The sequence below is a fragment of the Protopterus annectens genome, chromosome 10.part0, assembly GCF_019279795.1.
Source record: "Protopterus annectens isolate FY-2018-M chromosome 10.part0, PAN1.0, whole genome shotgun sequence".
Lineage (NCBI taxonomy): Eukaryota > Metazoa > Chordata > Ceratodontiformes > Protopteridae > Protopterus > Protopterus annectens.
This window is the reverse complement of record NC_056744.1, coordinates 403,101,003-403,118,895: the sequence shown is the minus strand read 5'-3', so window position 1 is coordinate 403,118,895 and position 17,893 is coordinate 403,101,003. Positions and strand designations below refer to the sequence as shown.

Below are 17,893 nucleotides of genomic sequence, written 5' to 3'. Positions count from 1 at the left end.
ACACTTACAAACAGCAAAGGAATGAACCAGTAGAGATTCTGGACCTTAATGGCCTTATGTCGGTGAACATTAAGCACAGGGGTAGAGAAATGGGTAGGGCATATAAATAAAGAATTCTTATGGCCACAAGTATTACTCTGAACTTGGACATCTCTGTCTCCTGTAAGTTAAAGGAAGCATTTCAGATTAGGTGCAGGAGGGGTCAGGGAAGATCCCCAGCAGCCACAATCAAGGAGAAACATCAACGGCAGCTGATAGCCTGCTTCACAGGGGCCAAAACAAATTTAAAAAGATTGACGTAACATATATGGTACAGAACAACCTGTTTTCAAGCTGCTATACTATCTAATCCAAAAGCTAATTTCACTAGCAGTTTCATGTTATAAAACAGACAATAGATTCATCAAGAAATGTTATTTTTTTTGTACTAAGCAGGAAGATGAAACTGAGATGCTTCACACATTCTTCAATGATAGAAGGACCAAATGTACTTTATTATGTCACTTTAAACCTGAAATTCAGATTACGCATTAATTGGAAATATGCATTTATTAGTAGTCACCTTAACTTGTTGAATATTGAGCATTAAATAATTCAGAAATCAGTAGGTCTTATGAAAATGATGTTAAACAACAACAGCGTTTCCATACCACCAGTATTTATTCTCTTTTCTGTTTATCTCTACAACATAAGATGCCATTAGAGCTGCTTGGAAAGCGTCCTGTTGGAATTAATTCTGTGATATACAAGATTGATATCATGTAGCAGATGCAGGGACTTTAGTGGTTCCTCACAAAGAAAATACAGGGTGTAAACAACATGTCCTGGGTGGATAGACTAAAATCCCTAACCCTTTACTCTGTCTCCTAACGACTATTAAGGGATCACCTATGCCTGACCTACAAGACACTCATAAATCCAGCCCTGATGAATCTGCTACACATCCACAAGTCAAATAGCAAAAGGGTCACCCAATGTAGGGATCTAAACTTAGTAACTCAAACAATATATGCTGGAGAGACAGATATGTGTCTCAGAGTTTGCACCTTCTTTGGAACAGGCTTCCTATTCACATTAAGCAGAGCCCTTCCCTGGCCCTCTTCAAATGCAATTTAGATCAATGGATGGGGAATTGCAAATTCACACCTGGGGTAGTGCTTATGTCCCTTATGCAGGGGGCAGTCTGTAAGATACTCAATGCATAGGCACAATTCCACATCATAATCTTGCCCCTAGGGGGCCATATATTGGGCAAAATTGAGTTATACTGGCTAGGCTCTTAATCTGTTAGTCTAGTAATCGCCTATGAAGAAATGTTCAACTTTGGCTGACTGAATTTGATGGATAATGATTCATGATTATTAAAGAGACTGTAGACCAGAGCAATGGCCAAAGGATAGGAATCAGATACATTTGTGTTTAGCAGCAAGGGGTACTTACAGCCAATCAAACAAACAAGCATCACTGTTACAAAAAATTAAGTAGCTGAGCAAATGTTTATGACCAGATTAGTGAATCACAAAACTCGGAAAGCAATACTGAGTCACAGTTGTGGCTCCTCAGAGTCTCAGCACTGCATGAGTGCTAGCTAGCCTAGAACTTACCTATGAACTTGTGACAATAGGGATGTTGCTCTGGGCTGTTCTATGTGGCCACAGCAAATTACAGGAATGCTTTTCACCATTTCTTTTTTTTTTTTTTTCAAATAAAATTCCTTACCCAGCCATGCTCTGAGCTCTCCTTCCTCCCATATACGCAGCTCTGCATCACCACAAATTCAAGCTGCTAGTGACAAAGTCAAGCCAAACCACTGAATTAATTATTCATGAAGGCTCTGTTTTCATCCCTCTTTCTGTATAAGGATTAAAGGATTAAAGATTAACCAGAGGCTGGATAGCTTGGCACATGCAATTGTCAAGCTGCTCTGCAAATATTCTGAAGCCCACAAATGTATTGCCAAATTTGCAATACATTAATTCCAACCCAGCTTCAGCAGTGGACACATGGATGTCACATCTGGGCAAGGGCATAAGCTTTGTTGGCAGAAAGGCATCCTATTGCAAAAGTAAAATCATGAAGAATAGCCACCTGGAACTTGGTGTCCACATCTTGTACATGAAGAAATATAAGAAGATGTTCAATTGAATACTTTTAGCCACTGGATTATCTGATACAATGTTGCATCTTTTAGTTAACTTAACTTTTCCTCTTAAAAAATCGACCTGCACTAGATTTCATTAGGCTGATATTATACATCTAGCCAATAAATTAAATTACTTAACAATACTGCTGAAATATTGATTTATTAAAGTATTATGAGTGCGGGTGGTGGAATAATCCAGAATGGACCCATTTCAGCCACAGCCTGAAAGTACAGCAAAGTAGGACTCCAAAAAATGGGATACAATATAAGGAATATACTAAACAATGGCTAGAAAGATATTAAACAATATAAATAGACAGTGCAAGCAATTTATACATAAATGAAATAATATAAGCTTGTGATGAGAAAAAATAAAAAACAGATAAATAATATCTACATGCACATTAATAAGAGATCATATACTGAAAGAAGGAACATTGTAGATGAAAAGAACAATAGGGAAGTACTGCAGTTATGAGTTCATAGGTTCATAGGTTGGTACTAGGCTATTGGCCCTAGGTCCTGTACAAGCCTAGCCATAACAATTCCCTATTTATGTGCGCGCACCTAAGAAGTCTGCCAGTGAATTCAATTTCTACGTCTGACTGAGAAGCTTACTTTCAGTAAACCTTACTTCTGAAATTGGGAGTGAGGTGGTGATCCATTCACGAGGTACGAGGGGATCACAGGATGTCCCATTAGAGAAAGAAAGGCACTCTTATGTGTTTTGTTATGCACCAAAGGTGCTGACATGTCTACATCACTGTCGCTGAATGCACTTAAAAGCTGCAACTGCCCTGTGTGAGGATCGAACTCACAACCTTCAGATTAAGAAACTGATGCGCTACCTACTGCAACAACAATGAAAAAAAGGGAACTGCAATGCAGTTACCTTTTTTTTCTGAAGAAAAAGTAAACAATGGAAATGTACATTCTGGCTGTGAAAGCAATATATATTTGCCTGCAATACTCTTAACTTTAGGGGTTGGGTAGTGGGATATCATGATATTTTGAGGCAACCATATATAGTAGAGCTAATTTTAGTGTTTAGGTTATTTATCAGAAGTGAAATGTTTGAGGTCAGGAGGAGTAAGTCACTGAGGTAGGTATCTGAAGGAGTGGGACTCATTGTACAGAAGGGATGAAGTAAGTGGTGGTAGGCTATTCAGTCTGTGGGGGATCCAAAGAGCATCAGTTTGGTTGTGTTGTTGTTTAGTGTTAGCTGTTTGACCATTAGCTGTTTGACCAGAAACAATGGGTTTAGTTTGTTGTACATGGCTTTTTTGAATAGTTTACTCAGACGTAGTCTGCAATAGAGGAGGGTTCCTTTATTTGGGGAGTGGAATGACTAATGTTTTCCAGACAACAGGGAAATGCATTGTAAAAGTCAGACATTGAACAGTTGGTATAAATATGTGTTGGGCAGGTTGGCAGATTATTTTTTGAATCAAGGAAACAAACCATCAGAACCTGGTGGACCATGTGTGGGTAAACAGAGTAATATATTTTCTCTGTCAGTTTCACAAGACTCTTTTCAGCTAGAAAGGAAGAAAGGAGGTTTCTAAGGGTAGAGTGGTAAGAGATGGTTTGTTGAAAGCTTGAGAGCATTTTATAAATTCTGAAGCAAATGCCTGTCCTGTGGGGTAAAGGATCAAGGAGTTTTATTATATTTAATTCAACCACTTAATTCATTTTCTTCTTTCCATAGGTTTCTTGGGTTTGAAAAAGTTGTACTTTGTCACAAAGGTATGGAGGTTTTGTACATTTAATGTTTTTTTTTTTTTTTTGTTGATAGACAAGTAAGTTTTATAGTCTGAGGAGGATTGCATTAGCTTCCATTTGTCCAGTCTGTGTCTTTCTGTTTAAGGAAAATGTGTAGTCCTGTGGTCATAGACATAGTCTGGGCATTGCTAATTTTAGATGCTGATAAGGGTAGAAATGAGGAAAGTTGTGCCTGATGTGGAAATCTGCTTTTCACATTATGTGACATGGTTGAGAAGCCTGAATGTTATTTATTAACAGTATGGTTTGATTTAAGTGGGTGAGTTAAAATAGGGAATGGAGACTTCAGAATATAAATTGCCAGCCATTGGGGTGGTTGTAGATAGGAGTGGGAGGAAAACAAAGTGGACCCCTTATCAGCTGCAGTGGCAGCCGGTCAGTGAGTGGTTATGCACTTCAATCAGCATGGTGACTACAGATGGTATGAAAACCAACACTGGCGATAGTCAAATAAGTGAGTGCACTTTTATGACTTATACATAATAAACAAAAAAGGGAGTCATAAACAATGTTAAAAATAGAGTAGTAGAACTACTGAGCAGTTATACAGTAAGGCAGAACAGGTACTGCATTAAGCCAATACTCTGCTGTTGACATAATGTGCTGCATGTATACAAGGTCTCACATTTTATATACTCAAGCATAATGCTGCCTTATACTGAAAATGAGGACCGGGCATGATTTTAGCACCTGCTCTAAATGTGTCTTCATTCCATGGTACTTAATAAGATCTTTATTACTTCCTGCTTTCTCCCTGGCTGCTGCGAGTCCCTGGCCCCAGAGGAACTCTTATATTTTTATCTACCTTCTCTCCTGCACTAAGAATTGGGAACCTATCTGCCTGGTCTTTAAGGACCCCTTCCATTATATTTTCAGTCACTCCTGCATCAAATCAAAGAAACCTGCTGCCCTAGCACATTTTTCCAGAGTCCAAAGAGAATAAGAAATTTATCTACCTTCTCTCCTGCACTAAGAATTGGGAACCTATCTGCCTGGTCTTTAAGGACCCCTTCCATTATATTTTCAGTCACTCCTGCGTCAACTCAAAGAAACCTGCTGCCCTAGCACATTTTTCCAGAGTCCAAACAGAATAAGAAAGTATGTTCTTCCCTAGACCTAAATGATAAGCTGAACCTTTTTGTAATTATTTAGTGTTGTATATATTTCCTAGTGACCGAGCCAGGAATCCAGCAGCCATACCTCTTCCTACCCCTTAAATACTGACCTTCTCCTCACTGACTACTATCTAAGCCATCTCTATCTGCTATCTCTGCTACAGCTACCTATTGCTGTACCCTACTCATTGTCCAGTAGGTAGCAGTCTAACCTAAGGCTTGTGCTGTATTCTTACCCCGCTTTTCCCATACTTTATCTCTGACTACTTTCCAATCTTCCTGCTGTACTACACTATTCTTCAAGGCTTTCCTTCCCCCCTCTATCCAGCTATACTTCTATCATTTTTTTTCACTCTATCCCTCAACTACCAAATAGTTGCATTATCACACCCTACTCTCCTGTAAATACCAAGAGTGCCTCAGGAAATCTGCTATACACTGATTGTCTCTGCAGAATCTTCCTTCTTCTGCTTGGATACCTGTTAGGTCCTCCTTCTTGCTTAACCTCTTACTCATTTGCCCCTTTCATAGCTGCATTGTAGGTCTCTTACATGCCCATGCCTTTCCTCTCTCTCACTCATCTGGCACTAAAAATAAAATAGATGTAAGTATTAACACTAATGGTTTACCATTGGGTACTCCACATTGCTTACTCTCATGCCTAGGGTCTATGCCCCTCCCTGATCTACCTGTCCGCCCTTTTTCCTGTCTCCTCCTCCTCCCACCTCATATCCTCCCCAAAGAGCATATAGTTGGGAAGCCCTACGCGGCGCCATCTTTATTACTTCCTGCTTTCTCCCTGGCTGCTGCGAGTCCCTGGCCCCAGAGGAACTCTTATATTGTAAGCTGCAGTAATGTTTTAAATTAACAGTGACGATGATAACGGTTGTCCAAGCCGATATTTGTTGAACTGTACTATCCTATGTCTGTAATATTGTGTGATGAGAATTATGAAGAGTATTTGCAACAACTGCTTATGGTTACGAGCATGCAAAAAGGCTATCTAGGTTTAAGTGCCTACCACGTGGATGTTTAACATGCCACTCTGTCTGTTGTGTGAATGACTCATTTTTCTTAGTGTCTATAAAATTAAGATTCTTCTGAATTACTTTTTTGGAGGACCTGCTAATTATTTAGTGGCATTAAGCCTGGTTGAATTAAGTCTATTTATTGAGCCCAGCTGTATTTCATAAGGTCTTGACTCCTGATCCCTTGTAGCTGTGTTTTATACTTTAGAGTGATAGCATTGTCTAGCTGTTGACCGACACCTCTCTTTCAGCAACGGAACTACTTTATAAGCAATTTACAGTGATTCCCCAGTTTTTCTGGTCGGTATACCGTGTCCAAAGGCTAGAACAGTCTGCTGTCTGTAGCGACCACCTACAAATATCAGCGTTAACTCGCTTTCAGCAACTGAACTTGTTTGTAGGAATTTTCAGTGATTACCTAGCTTCCTGGTCGGTAATCCATTTTTAAATGCTAGAATCAGTTTTTGGTAGCGATCGGCTGTAGATACAGCACTTTTTTAAAGGTATGGCTTTTGGGTCGGTAATCCATTTTTAAACGCTAGAATCAGTTTTGTTGTTTGTAGCAATCGGCTGTAGATACAGCACTTTTTAAAGGTATAGCTTTCTGGTCGGTAATCCATTTTTAAACGCTAGAATCAGTTTTGTTGTTTGTAGCGATTGGCTGTAGATACAGTGCTTTTTAAAGGTATGGCTATAACACTAATAGGGGTGGTTATTATTCTGCTTATAGGGTATTTTTTTATCTATTTGTTAACTAGGATCGCTTAATTAAGAGGTCGTCTTGGCGCTTGCACACTTATTTCCTGCATTTACTGTGTGTTGCCAATTTATGTCTTCATAACTTTGAAACTGGGATATTGTATGTCTGGAGCTCTGCTGGTACCTTCCTAAAAAGAGAACAGTTAATACCCACCCTTCTGAAAAGTAAAAAGCCTACTAACTGAAACAATAAAACCTACTAATTGAACCAAATGTAACTGAAATGTAAAGAAGCCTATTATTGAACCTTGACTGTTCAGGCTTTCTGTGGGAATTGATTAAGTCAAATATTGGGCTAAACAGAATAGTACTACCCCCATTTGTAAAGTGAGCAAGCAGTTTGGGCATAGAGCAGACGGCAAAGCTGTTAGTGGGAGACAAGTTCTAGTGGCCGTTACTTGCACCTTGTCTTGTTGAATATCTGCCCAAATCATGTTAATTACTTTCAACATGACCTCTTAGATTTTGTGCAATTTTGGGAAGGTTGTATTTCACTATTTGTCTTTTTTTACCTCACCGTTCCATTATACTGACTAATTTTTTGTTACCTGCTTTGTTTTTCCCACTAATGCTCATAGCAGTGGGAATTAAAACTCTCATTGTTCTCATGTCCTTGCATAGAACTGCATGCTATTAGTTGTCACCACAGCTCTCTAACTATACTTTTGTGTTTTTTTGGGACAGAGGTGTATTTCAAGCACTAGCTCAGAATGTTATATGTTAGTAGTCTTACAAGGTGTATGCATTTAAGGTGCTCTTTATCACTGTAATAATCTGTGCCTACAAACTTGACATTATTGCTGCCTAATCACTTAATTGTACTTTTTTTCTCTCTAACCTTCCTAGTTTATCTACCTGCTCTCCTGCACTAAGAATTGGGAACCTATCTGCCTGGTCTTTAAGGACCCCTTCCCCATTACATTTTCAGTCACTCCTGCGTCAACTCAAAGAAACCTGCTGCCCTAGCACATTTTTCCAGAGTCCAAAGAGAATAAGAAAGTATGTTCTTCCCTAGACCTAAATGATAAGCTGAACCTTTTTGTAATTATCTAGTGTTGTATATATTTCCTAGTGACTGAGCCAGGAATCCAGCAGCCATACCTCTTCCTATCCCTTAAATACTGACCTTCTCCTCACTGACTACTATCTAAGCCATCTCTATCTGCTATCTCTGCTACAGCTACCAATTGCTGTACCCTACTCATTGTCCAGTAGGTGTCAGTCTAACCTAAAGCTTGTGCTGTATCCTTACCCCACTTTTCCCATACTTTATCTCTGACTACTTTCCAATCTTCCTGCTGTACTACACTATTCTTCAAGGCTTTCCTTCCCTCCTCTATCCAGCTATACTTCTATCATTTTTTTTCACTCTATCCCTCAACTACCAAATAGTTGCATTATCACACCCTACTCACCTGTAAATACCAAGAGTGCCTCAGGAAATCTGCTACACACTGATTGTCTCTGCAGAATCTTCCTTCTTCTGCTCTACCTGCTCCATTCGCCCTGCGGGCTCACTCCGCTCCCCTACCCTACCCCCAAATCCCACACACCCCCAGTGCATCTACACTTATACTCACCTAACCACTCCTACTTCCTCTCTACTTATTACACCCCTCCCCTTTCCCTAACCACTCCTACTTCCTCTCTACCTATTACACTCCACCCCTTTCCCTAACCACTCATACTTCCTCTCTACCTATTACATTCCTCCCCTTTCACCACCATCTTCTACCCCCTCCCCCTATAATCCATCTCAACACACCTCCCTTCATATTTAACAGCACAATATCTAGTTCTAACCCTTCTCCCTACACTACATATTCTACCTTATCAAAGCCTCAACATGCTTACAAAACTTATATCATTCTCAATCCAACTACTACTACTTCTGAACCTTACTTATATCCACTACCTTACCCAGCCAAACTCCACAAATCACAAACCATTACTACACACAACCAGCTCACTCCCTTCAACTCACTTACACTCATTTGTCTCGATTTCCCCTGGACTGTATCCCATTAACACCCATCTATTTTTTCACTACAAACTAAGCACTACCTATAAACTCTCTAACCCCTCTCTAACCTCCAATATCCACACAAACCTGACAATATACAACATACAAACAAGGCAATCCAAACACCTCATCAGCTTAATCCAACATCTAACATCCATACTTCTATCTGGAGATATACACCCTAACCCAGGCCCAAACACCACTTCCCCTACATCTAAATCCATTCTATTAGCTTCTCTTAATGCCCAAAGCATAGCTAACAAAATCCCCAATCTCCATGCCTGGCTTCTCCACAACAAACCTGACATCTTAGCTATTTCTGAAACCTGGTTAAAACCTCATATAAAAGATACTGAAATATTATCACCAAACGACTCTATCATTAGAAATGACAGGACCCGCAAAAAGGGTGGTGGGGTAGCTCTACTCTACTCATCCACCCTATCCATTACTCCCTATAAAAAAAACATTCCTCACTTCTCCAGTGCAGAATTAGTACTAGCTCTTTTTCAATTAAATAAACATAAACACATTTGCATAGCCTGACTTTACATCCCCCCTGGAGACAATACCTCAGTACTTGAGGATATCCTATCCTGGCTTTCTACCAATATCAGTAATGAAACTATTATCATGGGAGACACAAATATTAATTGGTCTTCCATTCAGTCCCCTACACACCCCCTAAACATCAACCTATATAAGTCCTCTCAGCTCATCAACCTCACTACCAGGCCCTCTAAAGACTTCTCCAATGGCAGTACCCTAGACTGGATCTTATTCTCTCACCCTCACTACTACACTGATAATGGAACTCTTCCTGATTCCCTCAGTGACCACCTTCCCATTTTCACCAGACACCTTCCATCTCCATTTCAAGTAACTCATAATTACATCAGCGCTCGCTACCTTAAAAACTTCAACCCAATAACCTTCTCAGATTCCCTAAAATCAATAAATCGGAACCCCCTAAAAACCCTACCCTTGGATAATGCTGTTGCACACTTCAATACAACTTTCCTAAAACTGCTGGATAGTTTTGCCCCCATAAAAACCAAAAGAATAAGAAACAACACCGCCCCCTGGCTAACAAAAAACACACTAACTGCCATGCGACTTAGAGACAAAACCTGGGCACGTTACCAAAGAAACAAAACTCCCATCACCCTTAATGAATTCAAAACACTTCGCAATACCGTCAAAAAGCTTATCACAGCAGATCGACAGAATTACTTTTCCTTACTCCAAAACAACCACAAAACTAATCCTCAAAAATTCTGGAAAGGCATCACTACCCTCCTAAAACCTGGCTCAGCAGAAAACCCAAGCCCAGACCCAAATGCACTAGATATAGACCTAGCTACCCAATTCAACTCTTTTTTCATAGACTCTATTTCCAAACTAACCTCATCCTTCTCTAATAACACCTCACCCCCTACTTCTGCATCCCCCTTTTGTCACCCCTTCATCTCCAGTCTCTCAACTCCCACCTTTCTCCCTAAAACCCATTCCTACTTCAACCATAAGAAAACTCCTGCAAAAGCTAAAACCATGCACCAATGCCCCAGATAACATTCCCTCATCCTTCCTCAGCATAGCTGCCAAAGCCATTGCCTTCCCCATCAGCATCCTGATCAATCGCTCTATCTAAGAAGGGCTTGTACCCAAACTCTGGAAAAGGGCTTTCATCATTCCCCTGCACAAAGGAGGCAATAATAACAATATTACTAACTTTCATCCCATCGCCATCCTCTCTCCTATATCAAAACTTCTAGAGAAATGTATCCATCTTCAACTCCTTCCCTATCTCTTAGATAATAACTTACTAACTTCCACACAACACGGATTCAGACCCAGCCACAGCACCATGACTGCCCTCCTTTCCTTCCTGGAAACTGTAAATAAAGCCAGAGATTCTGGCTCTACTGTATCTACCCTCTTTCTTGACCTCTCTAAGGCCTTTAATACTATCTCTCATAACCTTCTCCTAACTAAACTATCTAACCTAAACCTATCCCCTTCCTCTCTCAATTTGTTCACCAGCTATCTCTCCAACAGGCAACAAGCTGTTAAGTGGAAAAAAGCCATCTCCTCTTTCCTCAACACACCCACTGGTGTCCCCCAAGGTTCCATTTTGGGTCCTCTCCTCTTCAATATATTCATAAATGATTTCTTCCACTCAATTCCCCATGCTAAACTTATCCAATATGCAGACGATGCTACAATTATCTGTGCAGCCACATCCATCCCCACTCTCTTAAAACTGACTCAAGACGCCTTCTCTACCACAGAACAGTGGATGAAGGACAATCATCTAGCACTCAATGTATCAAAAACCAAACTTATGGTATTTGCCCCGTCAAAAACCAACACCATTGATAGAAAACTATTCTCCATCACTAGCCAGAATAACACACTTCTTGAACTGGTATCTGAAACCAAACTACTAGGAGTCCAGATTGATGACCAGCTTAAATTCAATAGACACCTACAACTGAACATAAAAAAAAAAAAACACCAAAAACTTGGCATGCTCTACCGACACAATCGATTCCTCACTACATCTACTAAGCTCACTCTCGCTACTACATTTCTCATCCCTTCCCTCCTTTATGGTGCCCCTCTCCTAACAAACCTACAATCATCTCTCAAAACAAAACTGTCCTCTTGTTATAATAAAATTGCCAAATTTGCCACTAGCCACAAATCATCTACCCATCACTGTGCATCCCTCCACAAACTTAACTGGCTAGAGCTTCCCAACTATCTCTCCTATACTCACCTCACTTTTGCTTACAAATTAATTTTTTATCCCTCCCTCTGTCCCTCTCTCAGCTCTACCTTTAAAATGCACCTGCCACAAAGACTCCTAAGATCTAATAACCAAAACCTAATAGAACTGTACAAACCCCTTCACTCTCTAGGACAAAACCTCCTGTCCTTTGCCCTGGCACGCCTATGGAACTCCCTTCCTCCCTCCATCCGTATCACCACCAACCTCCCTGCTTTTAAAAAATCACTGCACTCACATCTAACATCCTCTTGGGAATGCTCCTGCTCCCACCCCTCATAGCCTATTCTCCACTTCCTACAGGCTACTTTATCATATATTACCAGACACCAAATAATTGGCGAACTGTAATGACATCTTATAATTCTCTTATCGCACTATTCCACTCAAGAAACTATATATTTACCACAGCAATGCTCTGTTTTTCTACAAAATTATAACTTTTTAACCTAAAAATTTTTTATTGCACCTGCTTAAATCTTAGTTTTCTACAAAATGAAACCTAAAAATTGCATTGTAAATGTTTAATCTTTGTTTTGTCTTGAACCCACAAATGACTGAAATTGTAAACTGCTGTAATCTTTTTTTTTTTACTACTGTTTTAAGATCTGTTTTTAACCTACAAATTATTGAAATTGTAAACTGCTGTAATCTTTTTGTCACCACTATTTTAAAGCTTTGTCTTTAACCTACAAATGATTGAAATTGTAAACTGCTGTAATCTTTTTTGTAACCTTTGTTTTGGAGCTTTTCTCCCCAGGACTCCATTGAAAACGGGTTCTTATTGGCCCAATGGACTATCCTGGTAAACCAACTGCAAATAAATAAATAAATAAAATAAAATAACGTTCATTAAAGAATAAAAAAATCTGTCATATTAACCAGCCTTCCATTTTAACAAACACAATTCCTTTAATGCATTTCTCAGATGTGGCATCTTTAAAATCTCCTTTCCATTCTTTATCACTCATATTCCTGTTTTACCTCTCCTTTGTTTACCTACATCTAAAGTCACCAACCTACATAACCACAGTATTTATTAACAAATGCAGTTTAACATTCTCATACAATCCATTAGTTCTGCTTATTTCATCTATTGATCTCCCTCCCATCTTTACTCAGAGAAGATTTATTTTTCTTCCTTTCCTACTTTCTGCTACACACCTTAAAGCGACAATCCCAGAGTATAAACTTCTGACCAAAAGAAGCTTGCCCTGATACATCCCAGTTGTCACTGCCCACTTACGACATCATCATCAAACCTACTCCTGGTTTCAGTTTACTTTATGCAGCCCTGTTTTCATTCCCTCTGGTGAACACGATTAATAATATTCAGTTCCTGTCATAGCTTTCAGTCCCCAATCAGTGGGAAACAATAAGGTCATTACATGTTTGTGTGTGTTTGTAGTGGGGCTGGTTAGGCAAGACTACCAATGTTTACTTTTTATGACCTCATCAAAAGGCTTATCTTAACTGTGCAGCTCTTTATTTCTTTTATTTATTCTGCATAGTGAGCAGTGTAGTCAAGAGTACAGTTTTGTGAATTCATACTAAAGCTTAACAGTCTAGTGATGTATTCCCCTTTCTCCATAGTAAAGCAATCTCAGAATTACTATGTATAACTATCACAGGTTGTAACAGCAAGTAAAATCATACAATTTCTGAAAGACTACTTCTCAGCGGATAAAAAGCACAGATGAAACTAATGAGTGACTCAGTGAGAGCTGTTGTGAATACAACTGAAATGTGAGATGGAATTTGACTAAGATCATTAAAACTTCCTGTAGGCACCCCACAGTCAAAGTGGTTATATTTACTTTCGCAAACCCACCAGATGTGCAGTAGCAATCCCCGCCCAAACCCCACCTGACACATAGTTTCACATCTCTCGTCTCTCCACCTCCGACGTACTTACTGATTCTTACTGTTTTTCACCACAAATACTCATATTGTGCTGAAGCAGTTAATTTGTACTGTAGCGAAAGTAATTTGCAAATATATGATTTTCTAAATAACTCAATGGTAACTATTTAAATAACACAGAGAATCTAGCTAACTAACAAGTTAAAGAACTTAGGTTAAGAGGCGTAATGTATCAGCGTGTACGTGGTGCGGGTTATTTACATTGCTATTCTTTTCTATATGTTATCGGTACTGACTTGCCCATGTTTCCCTAAATTAGGACATTCATGCAAAACAAGCAGTGCAGTGGAGATATCGGAAACTGCAAACCCACCAAAAACATACTGTTATTATTTTCTACTTGGCCATGTTTCCCCTAAATCAGGACATTCATGCCAAATACAGTACAGTGGTGCTATAGGAAACCACAGACTTAACCTTTTAAACTTCTGAGCTGCAAAACACTTGAAAGACATTCGTGAAGCACTTACTTTAGCTTAATAACTATGCTTCTGTAAAATTAATGTATTGGTTCTTGGTAAAAGATATCTACGTACTCAAAAACCATGGGACTGTCACCTTCTGAACTCAAATCAACCCTAGCCAGACAGCTACTTGTGAGAAATTAGTAATTTTTTGTATTGTTATACCTAATTGTTCGGGTTTAAGGAGCTGTTTGTGGCCAAGGGAACTTTGCAAAAAACACCATTTTGCACTGCTTGGGGTCCATCTTTTACATTATATTACTATATTAGCATTTTAACATTTCTGATCTGCTGTAACACAAATTTTAATGTATTTCTCCATTCCATTACAATGAGAATATTAAATATTACTTTGTACAAGTAATTTTTATTACTATGCCTAATTGTTCTGCTTTAAGGAGCTGTTGCTGGCAAAGGAAACCTGCCCAAAAAAACATATGCTCCACAGCTATTTGTGATTAAATTTCATATTTTTATTGTTGTTATGCATCATTATTCATCTTTAAGGAGCTGTTTCTGGCCAAGGAAACTGGCCCCAAAACACCATATTGCAATGCTTGGGGTCCATTTATTATCATTACAACACATTTATTTGCTGTAACACTCACTGTAATTTGTATTCCAATTTCAGTAGACTGCAAATATTACTTATTACTACATATAATTTATTTGTACTACTACATCTAATTGTTCTGCTTTAAGGAGCTGTTGCTGGCAAAAGGAAACTAGCAACTTTAATTAAAATTAATAAAATAAATTCACTTGCCAGTTATTTCACATCACATTTCTAAAATTCATACAATAAGAAATAGTTCTGCTGTAAAGAAAAAATGACATTGTTTAATTGTGACAACCTGTGTTTTGCAGCTGTGATTACTACAGTACAATGTCAGCTGCTGTGGAATGTAATGTATGCATGATGTCATGGGCAATTCTGCATTCCGTGTCAATCATGGCATATTTGCATATGGAAACTCTGTCTTGCACCTGTCAATCACACAGGCCACGCCCACTCCTGCACGAACCACTGGGTGGGTTTCTTAAGTATAATATAACTGTCAAAGCTTCGACATGCTCAGAAAGCCAGAATGAAAATGTAAACAAAGACCAGAATCAAAACAAACAATCTCTGGGACTGTCCCTTTAAAAAAAATCCCTTTCTGAGTCCTTCTGCCAACTGCCTTTCACCTTGAGCTTCCTTTCATACCCTTACTTCCTCTGTCACCCCTTCTGTGTGACTTGTTGCATTGTGCCTCCTCTGCCACTCCACCTGCTCTCTTTCACCTCATTTATGGCCGCTTTATTACCCTAATAACTACCCTCACTGATCATTGTAGCCAGATTGGTATTCTCTTGTTCCCTTTTCTGACTTTTGCTCAAATACTTCCAACAGTCCTGAATATCCACTGCTTACTCATTTGAATAGTTTTTCACATCTTTGATTTGCATTACATACTTATCTCATTGTTCATCCTGCCTCAGCTTCATCATAACATATGCCCCTAAAATCCCATCATATCTGCCTCACGTATTTCCTTCCTTCCTCTCAATTTAAACCACAAAGTGTAGTGGCCATTGCTGGACAACAGCACCTTTACCTGCACATGTCTGATCCTTAAACCTTAGTTAGGATCATGTCCACAATTCTAGGCTTCTGGTACAATCCCATAATAGCTGGCTGAACGACACAAGGTTAAGAACTAAGCTAACTCTCTACCTCTTGCTTTAACTTTACCAGTCTGTTTCAGGCAAATTTAAACTCCTGTAAGTATATAATCCTCTCCTTTTCTTATCCCATTCCATATATGCATGACGTTTGTCACTATCATTACTTACTAAATTTTGAATTTAGTTAAGAAAGCACACCATTACTATAACTACTACTGTAAATGTCCAAAAGAAAAATGGTCATCACAACAATGTGTTGTTTCATGCCTGCCTGAATAAACAGCAAAGAGACATGGATAACGACAGAATAAGCATGGGGACTGAAAAAAATGCATAGATAAGGATAAAATTCACTGATCTGGCCAACATTTCCAAAAAGCTTTAGAGATACCATGTTTAGTGTTTATTTTGTCTACTGGTCATGACAGTTATGATGCTTACCTGTACATATTTTGATTTGTATCAGTGTTCAGAGGCTTCCCATTTTTCTTCCAGGTGACTGTTGGTTTAGGGATACCTGTTGCTTCACACGATAATGTAGTTTGAACATTTATAACAACCGTGACATTGGATGGTCCAGCAGCGATGTAGGGAGGAACTGAAAAATAAGGTACATTACATCTCTTTTGTCTTTATGTCTGAACAATAATTAATGCAAAAACAAAAAGAAAGTGAATATAAAACATATACCAAATCTGGAACTATGCAAGTTCGATTACTTGTTCTGTCAAAAAAGTACGTGAGTTGTCTGCGGACATCTAAGATATGGAGCATCCTTTCTCCCTCATTTTTGTGTTCAGGAAAGAAAATGGGAAGATGGACACTTTGGCTTAAAGTAAGCTCAGATAACACTTTAGGCATAAAAGAAGAATAAGTTCACAAAGAATCTATGTCTCTGTGGAAGATGAGATAGGGATGACTCATCTTAACAGCCTGCAACTCAGATACTCTTCTTGCAGAGGTCAGAGCAATCAGTAAAACTGTTTTTCATGCCAAGAACCTCAAGTCAGCCAGGTTAGTTGGTTCAAATGGAGCAAGTGTTAGCTTCTAAAACACAAAATTAAGACCCAAAGGAAGGGTCACCAGTTTTTTTTGGAGGCCTCTAATGCAAATCCCCTTTCAATGACATTTTGACAAGAGACTACACTGAAAAGATCCATGGGTAGACAAGCTGAAATGGATCAACACAAAGCCCTATCACTATACTTGGTATCCTAAAGACTGCTAAGAGGTGACTTGTGTCAGACCTATAAGGCATTCTCTGACAAAATACTGATGGATTTACTGCACATCAGCAAGACAAATAACATCAGAAATACTCAGTCTAGGGGTCTAAACCTGTTCAACAACATCAACACAGTGATTTGGAGGGACAGGTATATTTCACAGAGGATACTGCTGCTGTGGAACAGACTCCCCATCCACATAAAACAAAGTTCATCCCTGTCCATTTTCAAGTGCAACTTAGATCTATGGATGGGAAATGAGAAGTTATGTACCTACCATAACGTTCCATGTTAGTTGTCTTCTTCTCGCCTTCTTTCTTGCTGGATGGATTCAGAGTTGATCCTCGGCTCCGACTCGGCCTATACCAAAGCTCGAGAGCTATTTTTACCGGCTCAAGGCTACCCTGTATCCCACAATGCTAGGCGCTAACTACCCAGATCTCGTTTGATAGATAACACCATAGCCGTTCTGATCCCAGAACAAAGGAGAAAGAGGAATACCTATATATATAACATACCCAGAAAAAGGGCAACCATGGGAGTGCAAGCTGGGATGAAAGAAGGCCTAAAAAGATCCGTTCGGTCTGTCCAGGCTAGGGGGTTGGAGGGTGGGACGCAAGAAAGAAGGCGAGAAGAAGACAACTAACATGGAACGCTATGGTAGGTACATAACTTCTCAATGTTAAGTTGTCAATCTCGCCTTCATTCTTGCTGGATGGGACCGTGTCCCTAGCACCTCAGCCCTGGGTGGCTCATCGGAACAGACTCTTGAGGACGGTGGAACCAAAGTTAGCTTGGCTTCTGGAGGCCATGTCCAGTTTGTAATGAGAAATAAAGGTATGAGGAGAGGCCCATGTGGCTGCCACACAAATGGAGTCTAAAGGTAACCTAGCCTGATAAGCTATTGACGTAGCTAAGGCTCTAGTTGAGTGGGCTCTAGGCTTTGAAGGAAGTTCTTGACTCCTCAGTTC

The 17,893-nt window shown here is 39.4% G+C and overlaps 1 protein-coding gene across 1 annotated transcript in view; it reads right to left on the bottom strand.

Annotated features, from left to right (window-relative positions):
* The window catches only part of HMCN1 (hemicentin 1), a 5,606,893-nt gene that overhangs the window by 917,773 nt on the left and 4,671,227 nt on the right, over positions 1-17,893 (bottom strand). Inside the window, exon 75 of the mRNA XM_044085314.1 lies at positions 16,138-16,294. Coding sequence (XP_043941249.1) covers positions 16,138-16,294 — 157 coding nt within the window. The remainder of the gene's footprint in view (positions 1-16,137; positions 16,295-17,893) is intronic.